At 41.6% G+C, this 21,944-nt stretch overlaps 1 protein-coding gene and 1 long non-coding RNA gene across 2 annotated transcripts in view; one reads left to right on the forward strand and one right to left on the reverse strand.

The window, feature by feature from the left end:
* The window catches only part of LOC132087859 (uncharacterized), a 91,513-nt gene extending 90,542 nt beyond the window's left edge, over nt 1-971 (forward strand). The window contains exon 3 of the long non-coding RNA XR_009420724.1: nt 960-971. This is a non-coding gene — a long non-coding RNA (uncharacterized LOC132087859). The remainder of the gene's footprint in view (nt 1-959) is intronic.
* On the reverse strand, nt 655-18,960 carry LOC130693798 (uncharacterized). The gene is made up of 7 exons (XM_057517010.1): nt 18,250-18,960; nt 15,785-16,088; nt 13,331-13,479; nt 6,622-6,788; nt 5,969-6,277; nt 2,894-3,974; nt 655-2,365 (listed from the first exon to the last, which is right to left on the reverse strand). Exons 1-7 carry the CDS (start codon nt 18,283-18,285, stop codon nt 1,241-1,243), a joined length of 3,171 nt encoding a protein of 1,056 aa, XP_057372993.1. The 5' UTR covers nt 18,286-18,960; the 3' UTR covers nt 655-1,240.
* Nucleotides 18,961-21,944: the final 2,984 nt, after the last annotated feature.

A 21,944-nucleotide genomic window follows, 5' to 3' on the forward strand; every position in this document is an offset into this window, starting at 1 on the left:
GAACGGGTTTACGGAAACAAAAATTTTACTTGTAAATAATCGATAACAAACGTAAAGAGGTTGGGCTTTGGGTGAAAGAAGGCATGAAGCATGCATTGGGGATGCTCAGACCACACCCCAGATTGGAATTGTGTCCCGTGGACCATATACAATGTGAACACACATCACGTCCAACTGATTCCCGTCGGGGAATGAACGGCATTTTTCGGCAGTAATTATCTGTTACACAATTTCTTGTACTCGCCCCTTGTACACGAACGTTCATAAAAACTCCGGGTTTTCGCATGTGGATGTGATGATGAATCTATCAATTGTCGAAAACGGGGACTGATTTTTTCTTGTCCACTTGATGGTTACACGGTCATCATTGTGTTTGATTTCGTAGCCAATAAATAGATCTCTCGTTTGATACTGGAATGTCTTGACAAAAATTTACACAGCGTTATTTCAATTGTTTTGAATGGGAGGGGATACAATAAAAAACTACACAATGCGTGAAAGAAAATTGTTCGACACGGATCATTTTTGAGATCGCGTAACATTTCGAAAAAACATATCACCCGCGCCTAGTGGAATCACCCGAATCAAAACAATAACTGAACAACGTTAACGTGAGAGATCATTTGGGAATCAAAATGAACAAGTTTTTGGCTCTTTATTTTTATTTTTTGGCTTTTTCTTTTGGTTATTTTCTGATATTTTAAACTATCGTCGTAACGTGACTTTTGATAATCTGTTCAAAACTGTTTCGACACGAGGAGAAATGAAACGAATTCGACTAGTCGACGCAGATGTAGGCTTTGGATATGAGAGACAATGAATATATGAAATGAAAACAGAAAGAAACATGACATCAAATGAGCTACCAAGTGATGGAAGACATATCGGTCACGCCGTCAATCATCACTTTGCAGTTGTTGTTTTTTTTTTAATCATAAAAATTGATCAAAAAAGAGAAGAGATCGGAAGAGTTGAAATCTCAGGACTGAGAGAACAATGAACATCCTCGGCCATAAAAAAGAGTTTACACGTACACACAGTCACACAGCCAACAGTTTTGAGATTTTTGTCTTTTTTTTTATACACGGCCTTCCAAAAAGAAAAAACAACAAAGAAAATTTAATTAATAAATATTGAAAAAAAAGGATAGACAATAATACAATCAGACGCTTGTAACCCAATCGTCGACGCACAGGGTTTCGGTAGCCCAGTGTGGCGTGTCCGGTTGGGTGATCGGATGTCAGGATCCTGGGCCGGCTTTCTCGTAGTGTCGGGTAAGGCTGACGGTAACCGAACTGAATTTGGCCTTCTTGTTCTCTTTTGGGCGTGGCTTGTACGGCCGTCCATTAGCAGTGTACCGTCGCGAATGATAATAGCGACGCACAAGAAAGGCGGCCACGAGGCCGGTTGTCAGTGACAGTAAAATGACGACCAGTCCAACGTAGAGCGGCCAGAAAACGAGCCGGATGCATTGCTGTTCATCCGATCCATCAGGACAATCTTCTCGATCATCGCACCAAAGATCGGAGCTCAAACAAGCCCCCAAAGCTGGACACCCTGTGCGGCAGACCATTTGACTAGCATTCCCATGAGCAGACTGACGGGCAGCGAAAGACAGCGACTTGCTGCCGACATCCTTGTAGACGGAGAGCCAAGTGACGATGAGCGGAGTTTCATCAGCGATGGGGATTCCCTGTAATGAAGCGACGACTAAGAGCCCATCGGACATCCAATTACGTTCTGCCCATCCGGCCGAGTAGAGATTGAGCGGCTGCTGGAACGCCTTGTCGGAACTACTTAGCAAACTATTGCCGGCCATCAGGCAAACCTCGCGGTACAATTGAGTTTTCCCCTCGGTGATGGAGTAGATGAACAGCCGATTATTAGTCAGACACTCTTCCGCGTTGTTGGTGATGGCCGCCTGGCCAGCCGGGAAGACGAGGATGGTGTAGCCGCCGCGCGGCGCCTGTATGTGCCACGGGATGCTGTGCCGGACGCAGCGATCGCGGGGATCAATGCGGAGGGTCCCGCGTTTGCCCGACTGCTGATGCGTGTCCCAGCAGAGCGGATCGATGCCGCCCGAGAAGGAATATTCGGCCACGAAGTAGAAGTGATCGTCGTCCTGGGCCCAGTTCATGTCGCGGACCTCGAAAATCAGTTCCAGGGAAGAGGCGGCGCTCTGGAGGACGACCGGATTGTTGCCGGACAAGGAGCGGCACGTGTGGTAGGAGCGTCGACGGACCCGGCCACCCCAGAAGACCTCGTCCACGCTAAGGCACGCCTGGCAGCCGCTCTGATTGAAGCGGGCGCAGCCCGTCGAGTGGAACGGGTTGATCGTCAGATGAGTGTGTTCACCTTTGCCGGCCTGTTTGGTTTAAAAAAAATAATTATCATTATTACGATTGTTAAACGTCATGTCTTTGAAGCACGTTCAATTGTTTATAATTAAATTGTCCCGCTGTAAGAAACGTTACGTCTCGTTTAGGTATGTGCGTAACGAATCAAAGGGGGGGGGTTCTAACATGTACGTCATTTTCAAAAGAGCCGATGACATCGAACAGATTGAAGCCTTTCAAATGTTGATTATCCAAATTTTGAATATTGATCTGGATGGAAAATTTTGTTTCTGCTAAATTCACTGGAGCTCGAATATAAATTGGTTGCGTCACCGGAGGCTGAAATTTTTACGCCCTCCGCTCGTGCACAGAAAACTTTCCCTTCAATGATTGATGTAGATATCTCATTGACCTTTATCCGTGCGAGACACTAATTGGTCCCTAAAATCAATACAGTTCCCGCACTCCCCCTCTCTGCTGGCTTCGTCTATTTCCGCCCTCCCTCGGCCACCCCACCTACTCCCCACCGTTGTCATCTAGAATATGTAAATTCATACCTGAAAGCGATAGAGGCAGCGTAGGTGGCGGCTGCCTCCACGTCCGTACAGCAACGGATTGCGTGGGGAAGAAATGCTGCCATTTCCTTTGGCGCTTTCCAGCAGCTGGAAGCAATCGGGAGTCATCAACTGCGACGCTAAAAGCTGGTCGTCGTCATCTCCGGGCGTCGTCGACGTCGCTTCCGGCCATTCGGCTGGCGAGACGTCTTTGCCAACGAGCGGCTGCTTCGATGTGAACCGGTCGACTGTAATGAACTCGTAGCGGATGACGAAACTCCACGGATGGATGGCCGTTCCGGTGGCCAAGTCTTGCCGGATGGTGAAGCGAGGACTTCGCGACAGGTAACTCTCGCCATCTTGCCAGCGGCAAGGTTTATAAGCTGTCGATGCATTGGCATGGACCAGCGCGTGTGGGCAAATGCGCGGCTGGATGTCAGCTCCGCACTGGCGGAACACTAATTCCTGTCCGTCTGTCAGCGTCAGGCAGTCGCCATCTTCGCTGCCTTCGAGTCGGTACGAGAGGAAGGTCATCCACACTCTTTGGTCTTCCCGCCCGGTGAACTCGTAGGCGCAAGTCGTGTTGGGCGCCAGAGTCACATCCGGACTGCGGATGATGCCCTGCCGCTGACTCCGCCGGCTGTTGGATCCCGAACTGGCGACGGCCAGCCGGCATTCCGGGTGGTAATGGCGCACCTGGCTGATGGGAGCGAAACGGACCCTGGCCGTCAATCGGAATCCCGGGCTGGCGCCGATCGGCGCCGGATTGAAAGGAGCGTCGTGCGGTTGACTGCGGAAGACGACGAGGAGCTCTCCACCGGCGCCGGTGATGTGCGGCATATTGCCCGTGCCGCAGAGACGGGCCAAGAGCGGCGACTCGATTGTGGCTCCGTTGTAGATGGAGACGGTGTCGTCGACGTGCGGTCGGCAATCACGACCGCTCATCATCTTACGCTCCTTTTCACCGGCGTCTGAAGTGCGCACGGAGAAGGACTGGCCCGGCTCCGTTTGGACCAGCGATAGAAGGATCGTCTGGTTCTTGGGCGACCACGCTTGCCGGATGTAGTAGTAGCAAGTCACATTTCTGTACAAAGAGAAAACAAAAATAGTTTGCATATTTTGAATGTTTGCGCTTCTTTGCATTGGCATTTGCAATTGTCTCATTCCAATGAAAAGAAAGAAAAAAACCCAGAAAACTATAAGGGTTTTTTTTTCTATACCTAAAGGGAGCAAATAATTAAATAAATAATAATATCATTCCATCTGATTTTGTTTGTTTTTTTATTTCGGAAAGAGGTCCGGTAATGGAGAAATTCCTTCCTGTCGCTTCTCTAAATGTCAATTGTGGACGGATGGAAAGTGATCGACTCCAGAGGGGGGGGGGGAGTTCTTTCCTTCAATCGAATAACGGACAGCGGCCATTGTACAAATGACCGAGTCAACCTGACTATTCGTTGTGTAACTGTGTACTATATTTATTTTCAAAAAAGAAGAAAATAAAAAAAAAAACCACTGGCCAAAGAAAACCCCCCAGTGGATGGGAGAACAACTTCCTTTTCGTATTATACATCTATTATGGACGCCATCTTGCTATCCCTGAGAGATGGCCCAGCAGGAGGGGGCACATCCGCCTTGCTTCACACGTATCGATTTTTATATTTCTTCTTCGGCGCTACACCAACCACTTCTCTCTCTTTCCAAACTCTCGTCTTTTTTTTTTTTTTTTTTTTTTTTTTACTATGCCCAATTCCATGCGCTTGCACTCTCGGCTATATTCGAATGGGTCTGACCCAGCTCCTTCCAACTCCACTAGGGGACTTATAAAAAAAGAAGAAAAGTTCCTCTTTATTATATTCCAAGAGTGTGTCCCCACTCTCTTTCTCTGCTTTTAGTTGTTTTTAAAAGAAGCAATCGTTACACACACACACACAGAGAAAGAGAGGAGAGAGACGTTTCAACAATGAAAGACACGGACGAGCTTGCATAATGAATGTTGGCCCTCAACCATGGGAACCTTGATAGTTGATGAAGCTCTAGCTAGATTGACATTCTTTGTATTATGAAATGCGTATAATTATTTAACTAGCGTAGGTTTTTTGTTATGTTTCTGACGCACCAAAAGAGTTTGAGCTTCGCATAAAGTTTCTTTGGAGCTCTTGGCATAACGCATTTAATAAACAAGCGCTCAAATAAAGAAGAAGAAAAGTTGGGGTTGCCCTTCAACCCAAACTGTTTGAGACGATGTCCAGCTGCGAGGGATTCGACCATAAGAAAAAAAGAAAAAAAAAAAACATTTTCAAATCAATGGAAGTAGAGTTTACTGTAACGAGAATGTCGGGAAACTACACGATCACGATGGCAAAGGTCGGCTATCCATCAAAGGAAGTCACTTTGGTGACGTCATTCAATCTCTCACCGTTATATATATACAAAACACTGTTGGGCTTGTTCACGTTATTTGTTTCGTGTGCCATTTTGTGAAATATGGGTCATCTAGACTGTTTCAGTTGGCTCTCTATCTCTCCCACTGTCGCCTTCACACAGCTTTTTTGGATAACACATGTGCAAAAGGTCGAGCTCAGTATATATATATAAAAGCTTCGCCAAAGAAAGAGATTATCGATCGTGCAACCCACAGTATGTTGGAAGGAGATCTAGTCGGGGTGGTAAACAAGGGAGTTTGGTGAGTGGGGGAAAGGATGGCCTGACAATTCGCAGTTGCTCACGACGATCCATCATGAAGCAAAGACTCTCCCGCTAAGCGCGTGTGTGTGTGTGGGGGGGGGGGGGAGAGAACCACACGGAATCACTAACAGTATCTACTTACGTATGCATAACATTCGTATAAGTGCGCCCATCTGGCAGCAATATGACGTTTGATAAATGGCAATCTCGTAATAAGAAACGATAAATGAAACGCCATCGCACGCAATTAAAAAAAAAATGGAAATAATAAATCAACTAGCTGGTCACTGATCATTTGAAAAAGCAAACGCAATAAAATATAATAATGAATTTTAAAGTTTGGCTTTTTTTTCACGCTCTAAAGTTTCATTTTTTTGGAGGGATTGTTATTACCTCGGATAAAGGCCGGGAAAGTTGGGTGATTGTAGAATGCAGGTCCTTTGATCGCAGCTGTGCAAGTTGCGGGAACAGAGGGTGCCCGGCACGGGATCGCCGTACCAGAGGATGGCTGCTCCTCCTCCTCCGCTGCCGTTATTACCACCAGCCGCGCTGACGGCTGACGTCGAAGGTGAGAGGTTACCGACGTCGGAGCGGACGACCCTGTACGTCAGATCGAAACGGAAGCGACTCAAATCCACGACGTCGCTGATGGTCAGCATCAGTTGGAGCCATTTACCGGCGCTTGTCGTTATCGGCTGACCCCTGCAGTGACGCGGAAGTGCGGGAAATAAAAGCGGTAAATTATGAATATCAATAATAAGCAAAAGCGGATGTTAAAGGAAAACGTGGAAAAGAGGGAGGGGAATATCGATCACATATCGGATCGATCGTCACGTGACGAGGGCAAAAGAAAAACATCAGAAAAAGGGGATAGATACATAAACAAGTTCGATATAGATGTGGAACACGAAGCCATTGAGTTACTGGTTTTCGAAGAAAAAAAAAAGGGACATGGACTGTCAGGGGTTTTACTTTTCCAAAGAATTTTTTTGAATGAAGGAAAAGGGGGGGGGGATAATCCGTAAATGTATTTTTGGTTGTGTTACCATCCTTCTCCGCACCAGGCTCCGGTGATGACTTGATCGCCACCGTGAACAACATCCACATCGGCCGGAGTTGACGAAGCGTCTCGTTGCACAACTTGGCCGCCCAAACACAAACTGCCGTTCTCCGATCGATGCAATTGGCCCACGGAAAACGCTTCCATCCCAACCTGGAAGAGAAAAATGAATGTTAATAAATAACTGAATAATTAAGACGAAATGAATCGCCCGTTCTATTATACTAAACATTTTTTTTTTACCTACTCAATCACATCCCTAACGTAAAATGAAACGCAAATTTGATGTTCTCAACAAACGAAATTTACTTACATAATTGAATATATCCTGGAACAACACGCTAGTTTATATTTAGCTCTTTATTACCGGCCGTATGGTCTATAATGAAATCAACGAATATCACAGAAACGAAAGCTTCTCCCCACTCTTTTTTGCTGATGGTCTCGTTGACTTCCTGATTAGATTCAGATAAATTACATACACTATAGCACCGAATACCGTAAAAGAAATAAAGGAAAGGGGGGTTATGTTCCACACTGAAAGAATATAAAGGACACAGCCCAAAGATGAGAGGCATCGATCGTCGTTTGGAAATCGATATAGAATTTCGACTTTATGTATCCCTTGTCCCTTCTGTTCGCAAAGACAAATAAAATAAAATAAAATAAATCCAGACTCGTCTCAGGAAAAAAAAAAAGAAACAAAGGGAAAAATCATAAAATTTTATGGATATTAAACACGGTAAAGACACGGAAGAGGCGCGGTTGGACTTGCAAGTCTAATAAAATGGATATATATACAATCACACGCGGCCTCTCAGACTCTGGATAAAAGAAAAAAGATCGTCAAAGAAGAAAACGAAAAAAAAAAAAGACTAAAAGAAAAGGAGTAAAATTGAAACACTGCTAGGCAGCAGCTTTTGTTTGTTGTGTGTGTGTCGTCTATAACAATCATTCGACCTGATCCTACCGCTCGTTGAAGCGTGACGTCACTCAAACTCTCCATCGACGCACACGCACACAATGACAAACATGATGCTTTCTGATACACGGAGATAGCGAGCGGATGCTGCCGTCGATTTGATATAAGAAAAAAAAGAAGCCAAAGAAAACAAGGATCCACGTCACAATTAAGGACATATATATAAGAGTTTCGCCCCACTCTTTTATACTGGAGCTGTATATTAAGAGTCTCAAAACAGTTTGGGAAAAAGAAAGGAAGGAAACAAACTTTTTTTTTTTGATCTTTTATCCATTCCCTTGTTTGTTTTTTCCACAGTGATGATGCGGCACGTGATTTGATTTCTTTGATAGCAAAGTTTCTCTTTTTTTTTTTCTTGAGATCCTCAACAACGAAACATAATTTTAAAAAATCCATAGTGTCGAATACGTAATAAGAATGGACAGAATTGAGTTAATCCTCTTTCTCTTTGCCGCCTTGTTCGTCTATATATTTCAAAAAACTTTTATCTATAGGTTTCTAGTTGCTACATAAATACTGGTTCTTGGTGTACAAGTGTGGCAGTGACGTCAAAGATTAGCCTCATCACCCATATTGTCTAAAGAACATTGGCACTTGGATGGTAAATTTGGAAAAAAAAAAAAGAGTTCAAAATAAAAAGGATTACCCCCTTTTCTTTTGTGCTTACGTTCGCTTGTCATTTGAAACACAAAGTTACGAGTTGGACTATATAGTGAAAAGATTAGACTAGTTTCTATACACACCTACTCACATAACTACATTTTAAGTAGCACTTTCCAGCTCCCTTTGGACCGTAGCGCAAAGCAAACTTTTCTCTTTACACCAACGCTGCACACAAATTTATTCTTTTCCACCCTCTTTCTTCCTTGTTTTTGTTGTTCAAATCGATCCGTTGGGACCTGCTGCTTAGGGGGGGACTCGTAAGAAAGTTAGTTATCAATGTCACCACACGAAAACAGCAATGGTACATTGTGTTGCGGGGATTGCGTGTTTTGAAAATCGGAATAAAACGATGCAACCTTCCATGGCGGTTGCAATACTACTCTTCAAGCCTTTTAAAAGCGACTGATATACGCTTTAAAATCGTTTTTTTTCTTTTAAGCCATTAATCAAATTCTTTTTTTTTTCAACATCGTAAAGAAGAGGCTTTAGGTATATTATAACCATCAGTTTTGGGGTTGTCCTTAAATCGCTTTAAAACCAGACAAGTCCCTTGTCTAGTCCGCTACAAGCCAAAGTCTTTGATGATGCACTAAAGAGGGCTAGACTTTCTTATTCAAAAGAGAGTATATACATAATCTAAAGGCGAGAGAAATCGTGGTATACAACAGACCCCTTCTTCTTCTTATCCAAATAGAAAAGATTCCTGTTTTCCACGGGATGTTCGATCGAGAGACACACACACACACACAGAGAGAGAGACAGAGAGAGACAGAGAGAGACGGACACACAAAGAACGGGATACACACATTTTCTTATCTCTCTCGGGTCCAAAAGGGGATTGCGTTTGTGTGCGGGACTCATCGACATAGAAACAGGAAATATTGACGTGAAAAAAAAAAAGGAATGTCTTGTGACACACGCACGAAAACAGCAACAACAATGCTACGTTCTTGTAGAGTCACTTGTCCCTTCTTTCAGCTTCAAGTTCGCAATGTCTTTCCGAAAAATGTTTCCGTCACGTCAGGAAAAAAACAAAACACAATGGTTTATATCCAATCCCTTTAAACAAATATAGAATATTACATAACCTACATTCAATGTACATCTAAAATGCGCTGATTGATTCCATTTGCAGCCTCATATCTACACCCGTAAACGGACCAATAGAACATCAATTGGCATAGACGCACTATTGAATATTGGTCAATACGAATCATCGAGGGGGAGATAGGGGCCTTTTATGTTTGCTTTTTACATATGCCTTATCGACTCAGTTGATGTATTTAGGATCTATTATTGGGTCCCTTCTATACACATATGGAAGGATGAGGATACAATGTATAGAGTGTATTTCTCGCGTAACACGGGACCGTTCCGTTCATTCGGTGACAGTTGACAAGGCCCACAGTATACAAAAGGGTCCACCTCCCCTCTTTTTTTTTTTTTTGTTTTTTGAAAGTAACAAAAAAAAAAATAGTGAGTTCGAACGAAGATGTAGAGAAAGAATAGAGGGGAACGAGTTTTGTTACTTAGCATCTGACAGCTATATAGGTTGGGTCTCTCTCCGATGGTTATTGAAGTGTGGTGGAAGCCAAAAAAAAAAGGGAGCTCCATGTACATTTCATTAGCACTTTATTGAAGACTAAAGGCCAGCCCTTAGTTTTGCTCTCTTTTTTCTACCAGAAAAAAATCTAAGCAGAGAGAAAAGAAAATTGATTGGTCCCCCCCTTGTTTTATTCGATTATGCTCTCTGCTCTTAACTCTGTTTGCCTCTTATAAATAATAATAAAAAAATAAATAAGTATTTATGCTATACGAGTAGAGTGAGTATATCGATCGTCACGCAACGTGAGTTAACCTCCCAACACGCAACACGACCATCAGGAAGTACTATCCAAACTTACAGAGTGTTACTTTTAAGGCTATACGAACAATTGATCTGCAAATGTTTCTCTTCTCTCTCTCTGTCTATGTCTATGTATATATATACAGTATATTTACTATATAAATAATCAACGGATTGCAAGACACGCCCACGGTCAAGAACTTTCGTCTAGTGTATATTACATTTATTATAATACATATCTTAATCTTCTATTTCCTCTGGGCATATATCGATAGACGTGGCCTGTGATCGTATAAACGGATCAGAGAACAAAAAGAATTACAGCCCAGGGCAGCATTACACTCGTACTATTTACAATCGAATAAATTTTGCTTTTTGGTGCGCTCGTGTTCGTGTAAGAAAACGGCACACAAATCCTTCGTACCCCGGCATTCTTGTAATAGGTATATTTATAGATAGCAGCACAGTTATAATACCCAGCAGCAGTATATACCAGTGATAGTAATAAATATTACATGTATTTGATGTGATGTTTCTCAGTTACCGAAATTATATTCCGTGCTGGTTAATAAAAAAAAAGGAGGGGAGGCTCATCATCTTGATGTATCAGAATAAAAAGAATATAAAAAGAAATGCATGCCGAGGAGAAGAAAATATTTTTTTTTTTGTTGTCATCAAATCATTTATTCAAAAAGATCAAATGAATTCTACATGTATAGATCCTCTATACGTCTGATTATGTATTCAGACTCTCTTGTCGTGCACCATTTTTCCATATCAAATCGATACGAGAGACACTGGCCTCGTATTTCGCCGAGAATTCGTAACAAGATCACTGAACGCCTAGACTGCACGCAGTTCATATGATTGCTCATGTGCGAGGGCAAATGACGCAGAAAATAATGGAATAATTTTTTCCATAAGAGAAAGCGATACGATGAGACTCTCCTCCCTTAAGATATTAATAGCATAAGAATCTAACGTCTTGAACAGTTGCGTTTTTGAATGACGTGACTCTATTTCGACGTATGCGAGAAAATGTTTTAATTCTTTAAATAAATTACAATGCGTTTTGCTTCGCTGATTTTTTCTTGGATTCCGCAACGTCTTTCTATGTATGCGTACGACCTAATAAAAAAATATATAGCTCTGCCATAAACGTAAAAGATGCCTCCCCCCGTCCCCCCGCATTAAAAATTGGGAAAAAGAAGTTCGTGAATTGATGGTGGAATAAAATCTCATTTGCCCTTGATCGTCTCTCCCCTTACATATTGAATACATAAAGATGATGACAAATGGTTTAGAAACTACGAAGTGGGGCCAAATAAAAAAAAAACTTAAAGAACGTTACACACATCCCAACATTAAGTATATACGAAAAAAGAAAATAGAGGAACTAATCAAATATCGAACTCCACCCTGTGCTGCCCAAGTCGATTCTTATTATACGTCACGTCTATAAGAGTAGAAACAGCAGCCGCCATTATAAAGTTTGTGCTTGGAGCCACATTGTGTCTATCTTCTTTTCTCTGTATTTAATCGGGAAAAGAAAAAAAATCCATGCCCTTCTTCTCGCATCTCTATACACTGTCGATGTATATACTGCACTTAGCAGACGTTCTCTATTCTTCTGTGCTTCCTCCGCCCTTTTACTGCCCCCGTATAGATCGTCGATTGATGGATCGTTTCTTACAGACGGAAAACGGTGGAGCGTTTCGTCCATATTTCGCCCGTCAGCGCAGCCGGGGAAAAGGATCCCCAAAGAAAATGGTAAGATCCTTCAAGTATAAGACATTTAAAAGAAGAAGAAGGATTTCTTTTTGTCGAAGATTCGATCCCCTAATTGCTCAACAAGATGACAGCCGACGACTGGAGAATTAAATCAAGTATAAATGCGATTGAAACGCGCATGATGATCGCATAATGTTGGACAAAAGAACGTCAATCAAGTGGTTTTTTTTGAAGGCATTATACGTCGTTGAATATTCGTGTCGATAAGAGGAGGCGAAAAAATTGTGTACAACAAAAGGAATTGTTTCTGAAATTTTAGAAAAGAGAGACGCGGGGAAATCACGCGGGATTTTGTGCACGTCCAAGAGCAGCAGTTTCTCTTTCACAAAAAGAAAAGCCAACGGGAGGAGAATAGAAAGATCAAACAATCGAGTAGGATGGCGGACGTGTATACTCGTCCACTCTTATCGCGCAAAGTGTTTTGTTTTTCAAGTGATTTCCCTCCTCCACCCACCCCCACCCCCTAAAATATTCAAAAGCACAAAAATATTCATTTTCACACTGAAAAATTCTTTAGCCGATGAGCGTCTTAATTTAAGGTTCTCCTACGTCATAATCATTCATGAATCTCAAGTGTTGTTAGGGGGTTCGTTGTTGTTTGAATGCAATTTTGATTGTATAGTTTCATAAAGGCTGTGCCATTAAGGACATCAATAAGTAAGAAAAAGTTAACTCAAAGTATATAGTTTTATAAAATTTGCTGCGGAGCAAGTGAAAAGCATTTCGCTCACGCAAAGTCTAAACGTGAGGCAGAACATGACGGATGGCGTTCCAACTTTTTTTTTTTTTTTAAATATTATAAAGTCTGAACAGCCTGTAGCTATTTATGCAAAATATATAGCTGTGTTCAACTTCTAAAAATGATGTACTGCTCCTCTGTATATAGAACACACCGAGCAGCTTTTCTCGTTTGAAATAATTGCTATCGATTCGGTTATTGTGCAGTTTAAAAACGCACGCAGCAAATGGCGTGCAGATAGGCGGCCTCGGGACATCATAAGGCCTCTAGAAATATGACGTACGGCAACTCGTCTATTAGTAAACTGTTTGACAACAACTTGTATCTACATGAAACGATCTCAAACGCTCATCACGCTATTTCGTGCTGCAATGTCGTGGGGGCCGTTTTCAATTGTTTAATGATCGATGAAGCGATTTTCCATGTCCAACAACAAGGCAAAAAAAAATATATAATAAATGCCCGACATCCATACAACGCTTTACACATGTGGGAGTGCTTCATATGTTTAATCACGCAGGTTGATTGGTCGACCGTGAATTCCCAGCAGCCCAATTTTTTTAATAGAGCTGGAATGGACGGTCGTTTAATCAGAATATGACCCCCGAGGTTCCAAAGTACAGCTTTGAAACGTTCAAATAAAAAGAATAGCAGGAAGTTGTGTTTTTACTTACGAGAACTCGATCGCCGTGATGACCACCGAGAGCGGTAAAATTAAACCAGCAATGCCACGGAAGAATCTGAGTCGTGCCGGACATTCTGGGGCGGACGAGACTTAGTCGATATGTTGATCCCAGCCGCGCGTAATATGTCCGGTTGCAAACTGTCCAAGATGTAGGAAAAAAAAAAAAAGAAATACAAAATTCAGAATTTAATATCTAGTTGACATTTTCTGTCCGTTTGCTGGACAATAGTTTGCAATGGGTCCGTCCCGTAGGAGAGAAAAAAAAAGAATTGCGTCATACGTAATCCATAAATGAGGTAATAACGAACGACGCGATACTCGGCTGTGTACACACACACACCACATTCAAATGTATGGATTTATCCCGCCTTTTGGCACTTGAATATTTTCAATCGATATGTGTATAGGGCGTCCATAGACGGATGCCTACATCAGACGGATATGGCCAAAAAGGCAACAAATTGTTTGGTAAATTGGGTCGTTCCGTTCCCAAAAAGCGACGACTCCCCCCCCCCCCCCCCCTCACGTCTATCCAACGCCATGTAGATAATCATGATAATAAATAAATATAAATGAAAGCTCACCCCATTGGGTATTTAGTACGCACAGCAGCGAATCAATGCCACTACATCGAACGGAACAGTTTGCCCGGCGCGATGAAAAATCAGAGCGAAAACACATAGAGATATATAGGAATTGGTTATGCGCCAAGTGTGACACAATATAGACTATATTTATAGGCGAGAGGTTTTTTTTTATTACGTTATCTCCTTCTCCCTTGTATAGATGTATATTCGCATTGCCAACTGCCATACACGAAACGCAGAGATATAAAAACGCCTCCCTCTGTTGTGTTCTTTTTCGCACCATTCGGCCCGTCATCGCACCGACTCTACTCTCTGTTGTGTCTTAATATGCAAATGAGATGCTGTGAATTACACATATAGAACAAGGAGAAAGGCAGCCTCTAAGACAAGGTCTATTAGTTATTCAAAAATGCTTTGAAATTTCAATTTTTCCCTCTTCCTATTTTTGTAAAGAAAGAAGGAAAAAGAATATGGCTGGGATGACTGTCGACAATAGCTTCAAGAATTCTCTTGGAAGAACAACGGAGGGGGGGGGGGGCGGACAAAAAGAAAAAAAAGACAAAAGAGGCAGCAATAACTAGCAGCTCGTTCCTTATATATAGTTGTGTGTGTGTGTGTGTGTGCCCAATCGTTGGAGTCCGAATGATTCGTGCCGGACATCACGGCTGCAAACGATGCGACGGACTTGGGCCCATTCTACACACGCGAGATATTACATCCGAAAAGCACAAGAGCTGTGCCGACGGGCTTTAAGTCGGAAGGGCCCTCCATCTAGTCAAGCTCCCTAGATTTTGATCTTTTCAAGTTAAGTACATTTTGCCCTTAAAAGAGGAAGGGTCGTTGCAATAGAAGCGCAAATGAAAGCTGTCCGATGTTGTTTGGCCTGGTTCGTTTAAATAAAGCGGTGGCTTATAAAACATTCAGATTTTGCCCTTTTGCTATATGGAGACGGACAGAACAACTTGCATGCAACAACTAGATGGTATAAGTAGGACAGCAATTCCCCTTGGTTTTTTTTTTCTATGTAATAAAACTCGGGATTGCTAGGCCATTTTGCTTCCACGCCGCAATTTTCCCTTGCAAACATTCCGGATCTACAAACTTAAAAAAGAACAATTTTTTTATTTATCAAGACCTTTAAAATTTGTATGCTGGCACATTTCTAAAATAAGATGGGGACTGTTGTAAACAATAAAGTGTGTAAAAGATCTTGGAATCGAGGAAACTGAATAAGAAAAAAAAAAGAAAGAAAGAAATTGCGCTGCACGTTTGAGTTGGGGCAAATCGGATTTCCTTCATTCCCTTCGTTGGGAGCGATACAGGCGACGCAGTCTACATAATAACTAAGCCCAAAAGGTAGGCGTTTGACCCATGATTGCAATCAAATGGAAACAGTTGAAAGCAGCAATACAGAACACGCTTCTCTTTAATTGAAGGTATCCCATATAGACTTGAATTCTATGCCATTCCGAGGGAAATAAAAATAGGGACCTTTCATTCTCAATTCGTTCACGTATGTACCTTTTTCCCTTTCATCTACGAAACGATTCGGACGCAAATAAAAGAACTACAAACCGTGTTTCCACATACAAGAGGTATGTACAGAACGGAAGAGGCTTTTTATCAACAGAGTGTAACGCACACACGAAATCGATTCACTTTCTCACATCTGCGCAAAGTGCAATGCCATTGTCGCTGGCATATCGTTGGCAACGACGTGTGTTCCCAGCTGGTCCAACACAACCCCGACGACTTTTTTTTCCCCCAAACAAACGCAAAAAAAAATTAATAAAGGACGTGATTTCTTTGGAGAAAGAGCCATCGGACAAACAATTAGAAAATATGAAAATACTGACTGGTGCAGGATCGAGGTTCGTCGACGCGGTTGTCGCATTCGTCCTTGCCGTTGCACCAGCGATCCATCGGCAAACAAAGTGTTCCTTGTCCGTCTTTGCTCGGGCACCGGAATTCCGAGATGTCGCAAGTGTTGACCTCGGAGGGCGCCAGGAAAGACGACGACGCTAAAGAGACGGCCGAAGAGGCCCAAACTGGCCAGCACAGCAACAATGTCAACAACAACATTGGCCAGTTGTTGTTGCCCTGGTCGCAATGGTTGGCCATTTTAAAGGTTCTTCGTCCCGTCCTGCGCCGCAACAGCACCTGCACAATGTTTCGAAATCATCAGTGATTTAATAATCCAATAACTTTAGTACTTGAAAAGCCCTTTCACATCGACTGTTGTGTATGCGCAAAAAAAATCAGACGTAAGCCTGAACAATCTGCGTTTTGATGATGAACGACTTCTTTTGTTGTCTACGTTATAAAGTGCAGTTTCTTGTACGAAAAAAAAAATAAGGGGGGGGGGGGTTGAAAGGGATAGAGTGTTGTTCATCATTCTGCTTTGACGCTTTCATAACCAATTGGGAAAGAAATTCTTGTTAGAGTTTCGTGTGTCTAGGTCCCTTTTCTTATAGAGAGGGATAAAACTCTGTTTGTATTTAGACCTAATCATCATCGTCTATCTACTTGAAAACAAGGCCAATCTTTATGCCTTCACGTATTATTTTTTTCGTGTTTATTTTGCATTTTAAATAAGGCGAGAAAAAAAGTCTTTGAAGTTGGGCATTTGAAAACGAAAACCCGAATGATGTGACGTTCAAGTGATTTGATTTTCACGAAATTTTATTTAGATCTTTTTTAAAACAGAATTTCAGTGCGTGTTTGTGTGTGTGCCATTCCAAAGATCAAATGCACTGCACAGTGTCAACTTGCTCGTATCATTTAACGATTTAACTTTTATGAAATGCTTAGCATCCTAATATGTGAAAGAGAAGAAGACGTATACATTTCGGTTTTAAGCCGATTGTATCACATGTTCAACCCCTTTCGTTGAAAAGTCTGTAGAAATCAAGTCCTATACACACCAATTTTTTGTACGTACATTTCAATGGCTTCGTGTAATCAGGGGACGGTCGGGACACGCCTTCCGGCGAGAGTTGAGTAACACGTCAAGGTGAAAATTAATATCATTTATTATTTTCTTTGGAGAACATCTATATGATTATAGATACCCTTCAGTATCTCACCTGATGCTAAATACTTGTCTAATCGTAAGCTTCTTACGATTGGGGCCGGGTAACAATAGACGTAACGGATCTGCAAGCAACAAAAAGGTGTTAACTTTGGGGGTGTGTTCGGCCCGTCCTACGAAACTTGTAAGACCCCACGATAATTACATGTAAGAAAATCAATTTTGTTTTTCACGGCTTTACGTATACGTATGCGAGACATCTTCTCCGTTTTAAATGATGACCTTAATCTACGACATTAGGAATGTAATCGCATACTCATAGCATCCAATTCACCCGTTCACAAGACTTTTGGTTTACACGTATAGCGAAATGATTAGAAATTCGGGAATTACAGGGCATCATTCCGTTTGGTCCGTTTCTCGTGAGTGACGTTTGAAGGATAACATTCAGCATATCTTTTCCGTTCCATTTGGAAAACTGATGGGAATTTATATATTTATTTTTCAGCTAAAAATAAAACGAAATTATTCTGTGCTTATTTATTACATCGTTTGCGTCTGTGTGTATATAGATAAAGAGGGCCGGGGAGAAGACCAAACAGGAGTCGGCGTTTACACGCGGACAACGCTGATCGATCGTTGTGTAAGTCCTCCTTCGTTCTTTGCCCGTCTGATCTTTGCGATAAAAGCTCCAAACCCCCTTCGCTCCTTTGCTATGTCTTTTCGATGCTCACGAAAAAAAAAAACATCTTCCTTTCTCCCCCCTCCTTTTTTTTTGGCTTACCCGTACGTTCGTGTTGTATTGAGGAGAGGGGTGGGATGTTGAGAGATCCAAAACGCAATTTTCCTCTTCGTTCTTCGATCAAAGACTATCAGCCGTTACACCCACTATCAAGCGATAGCCGAAGGAATAAAAAAACAAAAAAAAAAGGATGTATAGATATATATATATATATACTGCAGATTATATTTATTTATAAGAGAGCCATTATATATAGGGTCTAGCAGCAGCAGTCTGCCCTCCCCTCGTTTGGATTGGCTTTGCTCGGTTAATTGTCTCTTAATTTTCCTTCCCTTTTCTCTTTAGCTTGCGAAGATGATTGTGCACCCGAATACGTAAAGGCATGTAAGAGTAAAGTGGTTCAATGATTGAACCCGCTAAATCACTTTTGAAATGAGAACCACCATTTGCAGATTGGCAATTCAAACAGCTGATGCACCTCGTTTATAAAAAAGAAAAAAGGAGGAGAAAACTCTTGCCAATAAATCTTGGTTAAAGATGCAACGTACCTCGAAATCTTGCGCGATATTTCCAAACAGACACATACACACCTCACCAAACACAACACAACACACGCACACACACACACCGGATCCAAACAGAATTTGTTTTCTTTCCACCCACTGTTCCTGTTTTCTTCTTCAATTGCAGTGCAGACTTGAAATATGTATGAAAGAAAAGAAAAAAAAAAGGAGGAAAGAAGTTGACTGCTTTACTAGGCTGGATCGATAACTCGGATGCGGTGCCTGAACGGCTCCGTTTCTGCGAAACGTTTCATCAGCCACTGCACATACACAACACAAGAGAGTGTTCTCTGCGTTACAAGCTGACGATCAATCTGCTGTCCAAAGTTATTTATTTCCCTGTTGCTTTACTGTTGCAGTTAAAAAATAAAATAAATAAATAAGAAAAGATCAGCCCCATCTTTTCGCCTCCCCTTCGAATGGCCACTAGCTGCTAGTAAACTGGAACGCAACTGGACACTGTTTCGACGACATAATTTCTTCCTCTTTTTGTGTGTGTGTGTGCAGATGTTTATAAGGGCCCTTCAATGATGGAGGTCAGTCTTTGAAAAAAAAGGACACAAAAGGCAGACGGGAATAAATTCCAATGCAGCAATTGATTGAATAACAGTCCAATGAGAATTCCGTAAGAGAAAGCAGATAGTTTTGAAAGATTGTTTCTTTTGAGGACAAGGTTTGCGGAGGATTCCGCCCCGGTGTACAACAGAACGACTCGAGAGGACGAAGAGTAAACTGATACTGGAGAATGTCGTCGATATTTCTGCAACAAGGAGACTAGGGGTGGTGTGGAGGGTAGTCAGAACTAACGCTCCAGGAGCCAGATCCCTGACGTAGGCGGATGGAACCCTTCAAAGAATACAAAAAAATCAGGGATTTTTTTAGTGCGCGCGCAGATAGTTTCACGGGCGCACTACATTCTGCGCAACTTCTTCATATTCCTGGGGAAAAAAATGCCCTTTTAAAAATATTTTATTGGAAAAAAAAAATCAGCTTAGATGCCCGACGGTTAAATGACGTCACACCTCGTCCTTTAAGAAAACTGTTTTAACTCTTGTCTGGCCATTCGATTGAATCACGTTTCTGTGGATTATTGATGTTAGACCTCTAAAGGTCGTGTTCTGTACAGCTTTTTATGTTGGGTTAACATTTTTGTTTTCTTTTACGAGACAGGCCATTTTTGAAATGCCCGCCCTTGCAAAACACTTTCCTTTTTTGGTTTATGAAAAGATGATTTGTATACTATAAGAGCAATCTGTCATTCCTATTTGAAAAAATAATCATTTTTATTTTTTTGGCTTGAAAATAATATGCAGCAGCAGCTTGAAATATGCATATGAGGTCTATTGTACCACATATACAGGCTCGCAGAATTCTCTCACTTATGAATTCTTTCACAAGCTTCTGTTCCACATCCACATGTACGCAGAACATTTTAACGTATACCCTCGGATACAATGGGAGGCCTGCACTCTGCCATCTTGAATAGTAATGGATGCCGACGCTTTATCGCATCATTTCAAAGAGGTAAACATTGACCAGTAGATTTTAAAGCTCAAAAATAGAATAAAATCAAAGATCCAAAACATCTGCTTGTTTTTCTTTTTTAAAGGAAAAGGCGATTGCAGGATTTTTAAAATGGTGAGCGATATAGGGGTTGCAGCAATTGCTTGTACAGTGTCATTGACATGTCGAGTGCGTGACATTTGACTGCCGTGCATAAATAAACAACCAAAGGTGACATGGTTCACGTACGCAAGGAACTGTGGACGAATTAATAATGGATAGCAATCTCACGGGATGAAAGTCCGATTTTTTTGTTGTTGTTGTTGCACGCTGTGATAGTAGAAAAAGTTTTTACAAATTAATGGCGCGGCAAATATGAAATATGTATAGAACGTAAAGAAGCAAGAATTAAAAGAAAAAGAATGTTTTGTTTTTTTTTTAGTGTGGAAGAGCAGAAATGTGTGACAACAAGAGTGTAGATGGATTTCATTTGAAAACCCTCGAAAAAAAAAAAGGTCGGGCTTCATGAGTCGTTTTTTTCAAAGAATTCGGGATTTTTCTTTTGCCGTGTGGGGGGTAGATTGTCAAGAGTCATGCCATCCGTAAACATTACGTATCACTAATTGGACAGAAACAAATCACTGGAATCGAAAAAAGAAAAATGGGGATTTTTTCTTTCTGCGTGTTTTTACCTGGAAGTGTAGTGCGACTGTTTGATCTCCCAGGACGCGGAAGACAAAATGGAAAAGGCAAAAGAAGAACGAAGGCAAGAATAACGTCACTGTCATTTAAGAAAAAGAAAAAGCTCTTCTTCCTTTAAAAGGAAAAAGACGAAGTGATGGATCGTTTCAATGGCGGGAAATGGAAGGAGTTTGAGCGTTTGATCCTCCTAATCTACGACATCCGGACTGTCTGTTCACATTCTCCTTCTTTTTTCCTCTCGTCCAGCAGCATCCGTCCAGTCTATATCGTTCGACCCCACTAAAAAAAAGAAAAAAACTGTTGGCCATAGCAAGAGGGTTCCGCATTCCGGCTGTAGACAGATTCTTATTGCATTTCAGCGGCGAGGATATATAGATATCAACTGAGAAAGAGTGCCCTGGAGCAGCACAATATTTCATACAGAGTTTTATACAGAATATGAAGCTATACATATCAAAATTTTCCCTTTTTCTTTTTGCCTTTCCGTTTTTTTCTTTTTTTCTTGTTCTCTGCTTTAAATGTTAGAACTAAAGTGCATACACAGGGACATCGTAGCAAACTTTTTGGGTAAGAGTTCTCGTCATCCAGCAGCAGCAGCTCCTCCCACAGCGAAAGGATGACCGAGTGGTAAGAAGGAAATCGCCTCCCCGGCCTCTCTCTCTCTTGTCCTCACACTCTCAAAGCACTGCGGGCGTCTTATATGGTGGACACATCTTTTGTACGATCCTGAAGAAGAAATGTTTTGGAACACGTCCAAAAATAAAAAGGGAGAAATACTTTTGTGCTGTTTTGTCACTCTTCGCGTCGACAACAATCAATTCGTGCAGTTCAACACGCAAATCGTCGTGTCGATTCTTTTATTCATTAAAGGAAATTGTCTAATTTGCATTGAAAAATAGTTTTATTGTATATTAGGTTGAAAAACATTTTACATTGTTTTCTTTATAGATTGGGGTGCTTCAACATCTTGTTCGCCCTACCTAAAAAAAAAGGGCGAGGCAGGATTTCAATAGGCGTACAAGAGAATAGAGCTACTAGATGCATCGCTAATGAGAAGTTACCTAACCCTATCTTTTTTAAAGCTCTGTACGTGTATAGCTAACGGTGGTAAAGCAACATAATAGCACGCACCCTTTCGAATAGGGATACTGTTCGTGGGTGTTTGTGTATTTTTTTTTTTAAAGCGAACAGGGAAACGTCATTATGTGTGTTTTAAAATGTGATGCATATTGTATACGCGAGCCATTAAATTTTGCTTTATTTCACTAGAACGTATAAGGGGGAACACTGAAAAAGGAGCCATTGTAACTCTTTTAATTGGCCAAGGAATTTTGAAATAAACCACTCACATAACGTTGAGCACAAACAAGAATTTGTTGTATACAGTTTTATGATTCCTTGATGCTACACGTTGAAAAAACACGTTAAGTTGCTGGTGATTGATTTTCAAAAGAAATTTGACTACAAACAAACGT

Source organism: Daphnia carinata, chromosome 3 (genome assembly GCF_022539665.2).
Source record: "Daphnia carinata strain CSIRO-1 chromosome 3, CSIRO_AGI_Dcar_HiC_V3, whole genome shotgun sequence".
Lineage (NCBI taxonomy): Eukaryota > Metazoa > Arthropoda > Branchiopoda > Diplostraca > Daphniidae > Daphnia > Daphnia carinata.